General features: G+C 37.6%; 1 protein-coding gene across 1 annotated transcript; it reads right to left on the reverse strand.

Annotated features, from left to right (window-relative positions):
* Nucleotides 1–2,394: 2,394 nt before the first annotated feature.
* Nucleotides 2,395–9,128, reverse strand: LOC141333980 (membrane-spanning 4-domains subfamily A member 15-like). Its single transcript, XM_073839133.1, has 8 exons — nucleotides 9,114–9,128; nucleotides 7,157–7,337; nucleotides 6,925–7,035; nucleotides 6,759–6,827; nucleotides 5,979–6,113; nucleotides 3,995–4,111; nucleotides 3,748–3,828; nucleotides 2,395–3,354 (listed from the first exon to the last, which is right to left on the reverse strand). The coding sequence occupies exons 2-8, from the start codon at nucleotides 7,310–7,312 to the stop codon at nucleotides 3,262–3,264; spliced, it is 762 nt and encodes a 253-aa protein (XP_073695234.1). The 5' UTR covers nucleotides 7,313–7,337; nucleotides 9,114–9,128; the 3' UTR covers nucleotides 2,395–3,261.
* Between the last annotated feature and the right edge of the window lie 620 nt (nucleotides 9,129–9,748).

Here is a 9,748-nt window from a genome sequence, read left to right on the forward strand (position 1 = left end):
TGTGCTTATAATTAAGAATCAGAATTCGAATACAAATATACCCTGATAGCACACATACGTCTCGGAGACATCTATTTGATGTCTGCATTTACATCTGCAAGACATAGTTTGCTCATCTGCAATACGTCTATTGGACGTTTCCTATCAGATGTCAAATAGACGTCTATTGGATGTCTTTAAGATGTTTATGAATTAAAATGCATGTAAAACTGACATCTTACAGACGTCTGCCAGACATTTGTACACAGCAGATGCTTTACAGATCAAGAGACATCTTTCACAGACATCTTGCAGACATACATGTGCTATATGGGTTCTTAACAAACATCTTAAAGACATCTTAATATAGACATCTATAGAAAACGTTCTATAGATGTATTGCAAAGAGCAAACACTGTAAAAATACATCTTCCAGATGTAAATGCAGACTTCAAATAGACCTCTCTGTGATGTATGTGTGCTATCGGGGGAAAAGTACCAAACACACAAACACACACATCTAATATCGTGACATTTATAGGACAGCATTATATTATGACACAAATATTAGCTTTCACAAAGTTTGCTGCTCAACTGCTTTTAGATCTTTGTTTCAGTTGTTTCTGTGATTTACTGAAATATAATTACAAGCACTTCATACGTTTCAAAGGCTTTTATCGACAATTACATGATATTTATACAAATAGTCAGTATTTGCAGTGTTGGCCCTTCTTTTTCAGGACCTCTGCAATTGGACTGGGCATGCTCTCAATCAACTTCTGGGCCAAATCCTGACTGATAGCAACCCATTCTTTCATAATCACTTCTTGGAGTTTGTCAGAATTAGTGGGTTTTTGTTTGTCCACCCACCTCTTGAGGATTGACCACAAGTTCTCAATGGGATTAAGATTTGGGGAGTTTGGAAAAAATCCCAGGCCATGGACCCAAAATTTCAACGTTTTGGTCCCGGAGCCACTTAGTTATCACTTTTGCTTTATGGCACAGTTCTCCATCGTGCTGGAAAATGCATTGTTCTTCACCAAACTGTTGTTGGATTGTTGGAAGAAGTTGCTGTTGGAGGGTGTTTTGGTACCATTCTTTATTCGTGGCTGTGTTTTTGGGCAAAATTGGATGAGAAGCAACCCCAAACATGAATGGTCTCAGGATGCTTTACTGTTGGCATGACACAGGACTGATGGTAGCGCTCACCTTTTCTTCTCCGGACAAGACTTTTTCCAGATGCCCCAAACAATCAGAAAGAGGCTTCATCGGAGAATATGACTTTGCCCCAGTCCTCAGCAGTCCATACGCCATACTTTTTGCAGAAGATCAATCTGTCCCTGATGTTTTTTTTTTGGAGAGAAGTGGCTTCTTTGCTGTTCTTCTTGACACCAGGCCATCTTCCAAAAGTCTTGTCCTCACTGTGCGTTCAGATGCGCTCACACCTGCCTGCTGCCATTCCTGAGCAAGCTCTGCACTGGTGGCACTCCGATCCCGCAGCTCAATCCTCTTTAGGAGATGATCCTGGCGCTTGCTGGACTTTCTTGGACGCCCTGAGGCCTTCTTAATAATGCAGTGTAAAGTTTTTTTTTCGGGATTAAGATAATTTTTATGGCAAAGAAGGACTATGCAATTCATCTGATCACTCTTCATGACATTCTGGAGTATATGCAAATTGCTATTATAAAAACTTAAGCAGCAGCTTTTCCAATTTCCAATATTTATGTAATTCTCAAAACTGTTGGCTACGACTGTACAGTGGCGTAACTTTCTTTTAAGAAGTGGGTGGGACAGGATAGAGTGTGTGTGTCTGTTTGTGTGTTGTCCCAGATAGCATACACTCGTCTGTAAGATGTCTGTTAAAGATCTCTTGATCTGGAAAGCATCTGCTTTGTACAAACGTCTGGCAGACCTCTGTAAGATGTCAGTTTTACATTCATTCTAATTCATAAACGTCTTAAAGACATCTCCGAGATGCACATGGCCTATCAGAGACATTTATATGTTCTTTTTTTTTTATTTTTTTTGGTATTTTACTAGGAATGAATAGATCTCCGCAATGTAATTAAGCGAAGCGCTTGTGTGTGAAAAAGTGGTGGGCAGCAGTTTAAATGTCCCTCATTAAAATTACACCTATGATCTTATCACAGGACAAAGTTCTATTTACATGAGTTTAAGCGCTGAAATTTCAAGCACCATTCCGATTGTGATTGGTTCATTTGATGCTAAATGGCTGTGAATGGTCACAAACACACACACACACACACACACACACACACACACACACACACACACACACACACACACAGAGAGAGAGAGAGATCAATAGGAACAGGGAATAAAATAAACATGTATTTGGATATATCTCATTTTCCACTCACCATGCTGCCATGATTTTAACAAGACGCCCAATAGTCCATAAATACTAAACTTTAATATTTGTTTTCAGTGCAGTTTTCTTTTATACATCACACATATTTTCAGATATGAAAAGTGTAACTCAGCAAACAATAAAGTGACAGAAAAGTTAATGAATATGTGTTCAGCTATATGTAAACCCAAGCATAAACTCTTAAAAGAGAAAGTGAGCGTTTCAATAAAGCTATTACGTGTAAAAAAAAATTGTATCAACATATACTGTAGCCATACATGGCCCATGAATATACTGCAGTAGTTTCCCATATATGGAACTGTAATATTTGTTATATTGAGTTACTGTTATGAAGCAGACGGGACAACAAGGTAAGTATAATACAAGTGATGTTTATTAATATTAGCAGCGGTGCCGGAGGTGACAGGAGATCCTGTGATGGTGAGTACGTGATGGTAGGAAGGTTTCTGAGCCGGTTTGGAACTTGATGGGAATAACAGATCCTTTTCTTTGTAGGTGGCGAGACGGGAGGATTCCAAGAACGATCGAAGGAGGTATACTTGAGAGTCCGTGAGTCCACCAACCTCCGCTGACGTGGAAGTCAGCTTACGGCCACACACCACTGACGACTGGAACTGAGAAGACACAGAAGACTGGAACTGGAACGAGACAGAGTTCAGGTAAGTACAATAGGGTAAGTATTTAGATAGTGAGACTCGTAGAGAGACACTAGCAGTCCGCTTTCGCTAGAACGAGCCCGGACCGTGAGTGGTGTGTGGCGTGCGTTCTTATAGTGAGGAGGATGATTGCAGACAGGTGCGCGGGTGATTGGGTCCAGGTGACGGTGATTTGTGAAGATGAGTTGTGTGAGGAACGGCTGATACGTGACAGTTACATTTTCGAATACATTCTCATTTATTTTGATTCATCTCTATGGATTCGCTGTATTGTGGAGGAGCGTCTGCAGGCTGGTGTTGAATGGAAGAGCTGCTGGCCACAGGGATCTGCAAGATAAAAAACTATATGATCAGCTTATATGTTTGATTGCTTATTTATTGATAATTGATAATAATACGTAACAATTGGGTATATGTCAAACGTCATCTGACCAAACCCAGAAATCAGGCCTCATCGCTTCCGCTTATTGGAGAATGTGTTAATAGCAATATATATTGCATACTAATAAGTGTAATAAATAATGGCGATATTGATGGACTTTTGAGGTAATCTTGATAAATTTAACGAGGCATATGCAAAATGCGTGAACCAGAAGCAACAAGACCTGTTTAGCAGAATACGTAACCCCCATTATTGAACTCATTACTGAGTGCTTTACACACTTTCAATACATGGACTCTCAAAAAACCTAATAATCTGCAGTTACAAGTTTCTCTTACCTCTGAGCTGTTAATATCCTGGAAATGAATGGGTCTGTAATCAGAGGACTGAGGTGGTAAAACCTGTGGGACGAACTGCATCTTTGGAAAAAACACATGTAATGTTAGTATTAGGGATGCTTAAGAAATGAGTTGTACAAGAAAAGGTGTTTCACAGTAAAAATGCTGCTTCTCACAAACGCCCTCTCTGTGGACAATTTTGCATTTACACAAAGTTTGAGAACTTTTGGTTCGGTGTATTATTCACCTGAGAAGGACAACAGCAGCCGTTGGCTTTACAGGCAAATGCTGACAGACAGATGGAGATGATAAACTCAAGCAAAGCGAATACATACAACACACCTCTGATTCCCCTGTAGAGAGTCTGAGAGAAAAATCAACATTAACACGTTATTATAACAATATATATATGATAATTACTACTTACACTGAATGCTCAGCAGTCCAGAACCTCCGTCCTTGAGGTTTATTTACAGCCAAGCCTGAAATTATTCATATCTATGGCAAATTCTGACTTTAACAGAAAAACCTTTATTGGCTATTACAGCAATCGAACAATTCCTATAATTGCTGAGCAGCTTTTTGCATGTCTCCACTGGTATTTTTGCCCATTCATCTTTAGCCATGAAATCCAACTCTTTCAGGTTGGAGGGTCTCCTTGCCATAACCCTGATCTTTAGCTCCCTCCACAGATTCTCAATTGAACTTAAGTCAGGACTCTGGCTGGGCCAGTGCAAAACATTCATGTTTCGTCTGCTAACCATTTGTTCAGCTGTGTGTTTTTAGTCGTTGTCGTGCTGAAATGTCCACTGGTGCCCAAGGCCAAGTTTATCAGCAGACTGCCTGATGTTGTTGTTGTTGAGAATTTTGATGTATTGCTCCTTTTTCATGGTGCCGTTTACTGTGATTAGGTTCCCTGCTCCACCTGCTGAAAAAACACCCCCAAAACATTAGGTTCCCAGCACCATGTTTGACAGTGGGGATGGTGTTCTTAGCGTTGAAGGCTTCTTCTTTTTTATGCCAAATGAAGGCTACGTCATTTTGGCCAAACAATTCAATTTTTGTTTAATCTGAGCATAAAACAGAAGACCAGAAGTCTTCTTCTTTGTCCAGATGAGCATTTGCAAAGGCCAAGTGGGCTTTTGTGTGCCTTATCTGGAGAAGTGGTGTCCTCCTTGGTCTGCGTCTGTGGAACCCAGCGGTGTGCAGTGTCTGTTGGACTGTCTGCCTTGAGATTTTGCCACCAGCAGAGCCCAGATTCATCAGGATGGCCTTGGTGGTGATCCTTGGCTTCTTTATTACCTCTCTCACTATCCTCCTGGCCAGCACAGGTGTCACTTTTGGCTTGCGACCATGTCCTGTAAAATTTTTCACGGTGCGGAACGTCTTGTATTTTTTAATAATACTTTGCACTGTAGCCACTGGAACTTCCAAACATTTAGATATGGTTTTATAGGTCCTCAGTGAGCTCCTTTGTCTTAGCCATGACTGTCTACAAACCAACAGCAGAGAGCTTCTGTTTTTCACTTGCTTGTTGAATAAAAGTAACTTTAAGTCAGAATTTGCCAGGTGTATGAATAATTTTGGGGTTAACTGTATATAATATAACACATTAGGGCCAGATTTACCAAACAGTTAAGTGGAAAAGTTCAATAAAGAACACAGACACAATGTTTCATTTCCATAATTATCAACACAATATACCAAGAGCAGCGCAATTTGGCATCTGGTTTATGACACGCTTTATTGCCACTGAATTATGGCATAAATACCAGTAAATTGACTGGTGCCAACCTTAGTACACCATGTTGTGTGATTCATTTAAATCATTTTTACAAATGCAGTAATTTTAGCCACAAAAATAACGCCTTTTCATTGCTAATCTTTCTTTTTTCAATGCTAAAATGACTCTATTACTGAAATGGCAGTTTTTAGACCTCCAGCTTCCATTATACAGATGAATAACCATTTGAGTGCTTGATCTGTGAATTCTCATACACATGCAAAAAATGGTGTGAGTGATTTTTGATAGAAATTTGACAAACAAACTCAGTAGTGAAGAATAGCTTTTCATCATAGGTCTATTGTAAAACTTAAAGCGTTCGTATCAGTAATCACTAAACAAATGTAAATATTCCGGCTCATATTTTTGGCCATTTTTCTCTTTCAGCCAAGAAACTGAAAATGCAATTTCGGTGCATCCCTAGTAAATATCAAAGTTGATGACAAACCTCATTCTGTGTCTCTAAATAATAACAGTCGCTGCAGTAAGGGTATTGCCATATACCCAAATCCACTGAAAATAAAATAATGACAATGCCTGCGGTTATAATACTGAAAATGTTCATTCCAAGTGAAGCGTTCACCTACAGGCAGAAAACAAAACATAAAACAAATTATTAAATTGGCAAGAGCTTCAAAACATTGAGTTGTCATGTTAATGTAAAGCCATTGAGTTTTGACTTTGAATTTGATTGACAGACATCCACCAAAGAAGATTCATAATAATTTTCAGTATTACCAATCCTACAGTTACAGTGTTGAGGAGTTGCAGCGCCTCCTATAGGTGCAATTTAGTTGCAGTTTGGTGTGAATTCTCAAAAATCATCACAATCCTTTAATTAAATTTAATTTGGTACCTTTTTGGCCAGCAACACTCCTGGCTGAAGCGTGCAAAATGTAGTGAAGTTTGGACCAACAGCTTTTTATTTATTTAGACAGAAATTGAATCAGAGACAATTCAAGGGGGAAAAGTAGTTTCTAGCATTTACTCAAAAATGCACATTGTATTATTATTACGCCATCTAGTGTTGTGTGTCTGTGTGCCTGAATAGGTGTGTACATTTGGGACCTTCCTGACAAGTTAAGAGTCTCTATGAGTTATGGTCATTGATGCCCATATAATTTTAGGGCAGAAAACAAAACAAGAAATCAGCACAAACACAACAGAACGCTATTTCTGTTCTTCCAGCAGTGCTTGGACCCTTAAAAGTAAAGTGTTGTGTACATACCAGACACAAACTGGAGGGTGAATTAATGTTATTTTCTGCAGAAATGCAGAGTGCGCCAGCGGTGATGTACTGAGAAGAGAGAGAAAGACGAAAATTTAGACTTGCATTGCAATATGTAGCTTGTGTTATAAAAGACAGAACACTTAATTGTATATTTGTTTCTTACGATGATAGATCCCCAGTAAGAAATACCACTAATGTTAAAGATAGGGTCTGCATGAGCTGTAGACACAATGCCAATCAGGAAGGTCAGCACACCGATCATTATCTGGACCGTCTGTGAAGAACAAAAAGTAAGATGAGAGTCTTTCATATAGTTGAACAATATAAAGTATTCAATATACATTTATGGCAGCTGTGGTTATGACTTATGATTGTACTTATGAGACATTTCTCACCCCAAGGGCTTTCGGCTGGCCTTTCAGAAATGCCTGAAGTCCTTGAAGAGGAGAAACTCCTGCCCTTCTTTGGACATAAACAGGCACTGGAGCATTTGCCACCGTTGTTTGTGTTGGTGGTTGAAAAGAGTTTGCGGGTATGACTGTGCTGGACATTCTGGTTTCTCAATCTCAAACTGACCTGTACAAAACCATAGTAAATCAAAACATGAACAATATGATTATGAAACAGCTCATAAAACAGGAAACAGCTGGTACTTGGACCATTTCCTGCATGCTCAGTGTAAACTCCTTATCTAGATGTTTCTTTAACCCTCTGGTTGTGTTGGGATTCCTGTCACACCTTTGATGTCTCCAAAGTATTTCTTATAAATCTCTCATTATACTAGAGTATCATTTAATATTGGATTCAATCTTTTTGCCAATTTGTTTTCTTTCATTTAGGACTGGTTTTACGTTTTTATTTGCATCTGATTAATCTTCCTCTCATTTGTCCGAGAGTAGGTACCTTGTTTTTTTGAGTGAAAAAATGTTTTATGAATAATTTTCACAATATGACATTATTGAAATTTGCGTTGTTTCTCACACTAGTGTGCTTTAACGTTTATTCAGGAAGTTTGCCTTTCAATGTTTTAATTTTGTAAAAAAAAAAATGGTCAGTGTAAACTCCTTTTCCTGTTGTTTCTGAAACAGAACATTAGTTAACAAATCGAAATTCTTACAAATGTTATTAAACTTTCAGTTCATATATTTGTGCCAATTTAAAAATCTACAAATGATTTTAACCAATGTTAATGTACAGTGATTGACAGATTGAATGCTTAGAAATGTCATTAAACTGGTTGTAAACGTTACTGATTAAAATGATTAGTATATCATCTAATGCTGTAAAAAAATCATTTTAAAATATGACTGATTTCAACCAAAAGTCTTTTCTAGGCCTTCTGTTCTACTGAAAAGTAAATTAACAGCAAATTAAAAAAACGAACTATTCCTTTAAGGGCACAGAGCACAGACATTTTCCTGCCTGGGACAGATTTCCTGTCGTGTTACAGGAAGATGTGTCATTTGCACTTTAATATGTTAGAAAAATGTGTTTACTTTATACATTTAGTGTATTCTTCAAAAGTAGAAGACTTATAATTAACACTATGAAGCCTGAAATAATTAAATAAGAGTCACATTTTTTTAATGGAACAAAACTAAATATAAACATGTTTTTGCATGTGTTTTTTATGTTTTGTCATATACTTGATGCACAAGGCTTTTACGAGCCTTTTCATTTTAAAAATTCATGTATCAAAAATGACACTTAAGACAGAACTCAAAACATCAGTGTTTTCTTTTTTGTAAATTACACAACCCTGTGGTTCTTGAGGTCATAAAAGTAATAAAAATGGTAGACTTGTCTGTGGTAAATTTACTTTGCAACACAATGAAATGACGCAAATATAATTATTTTTCAAAGCAGAAATTAGCAGTTTATAACGGGATGAATAACAACATGTAAAATAACTTTAAAATGTAAAACTGAGCAGCCAGTGTGTTTTAAAACGGACTGTATTGTAGTTTAAAAAGATAGCAGACAGACGCATTAACTAATGGGCGCGCCCAATCTAACGGGAAACATAAGGCGAATAAAGCATTGCGCGTCCGGATGCCTGAACTTTCCCAAATCAGCCCTCCTCTCTCTATCACTCCCTTTACGGTCTACTCTTCACTGTACTATGTAACGGAGATATTAAACAAACAATAATTGTTTATGAACAGAAACTTCATCTACTCTCGTGGGGGGAAAGGTGAAAATATAACACTTCGATGTGAATCATAAAAGATTCGAATTCGCAGAAATGTATACAATAAATACATTTTATGATACACAGTAGCTATTCATAAGAGCAAACACCAACAAACATATTCCAAACACACAGTTATTGGACGAACATACTGGACTTACCGGTGAATAAGAAAACCCAGCAAACATTGGTCCGACGGCGACGTCCTGTCCCTGGCCAAAAATAGTCGCGGTAGGACGACAAAATATGCAAAAAAAATTTAACACAAAATATTTCTTAAAAATGCATTCAGATGCATTTGTACATGTCTACAATTATATGTGGTTGCATGTAAAGTTTTTACTTTGACTTTTAGCTGAGTGTAGTTCAAAATATACCCGGTTGTGAAAGGACGTCCAGCAGGTGACGTCTTTTACACGTGCATTTATAGTCCATCGTCAACCTCTATAAAATCCTTATGAAATATGCAAAAGCAATTGTGCTTACATTCACATTCACATTGGCATACTACAGTAATTAATTTAAGTGCCCAAAGTAGTTTCATAAGAGGTTGTTAATAGACGTCCACTGACGTCCTTTAAACGTTTAGTAAGACCCATGCAAACCAGCACGGAAATCTTTATTTAAAAAACTTCCATTTGTTTTACATCTTGTTTTATGTCAAATTCTATTCACAAATTGCTTGTAGTTAAGTGTGAAATCACTGCATTTACCCATTATTCCACCAGTTTCCCATACATTACAATATGATTTAATTATTTCGTTTTAAATGATTAAATATATATAGGCTATATAC

Source organism: Garra rufa, chromosome 4 (assembly GCF_049309525.1).
Source record: "Garra rufa chromosome 4, GarRuf1.0, whole genome shotgun sequence".
Taxonomy (NCBI): Eukaryota; Metazoa; Chordata; class Actinopteri; order Cypriniformes; family Cyprinidae; genus Garra; species Garra rufa.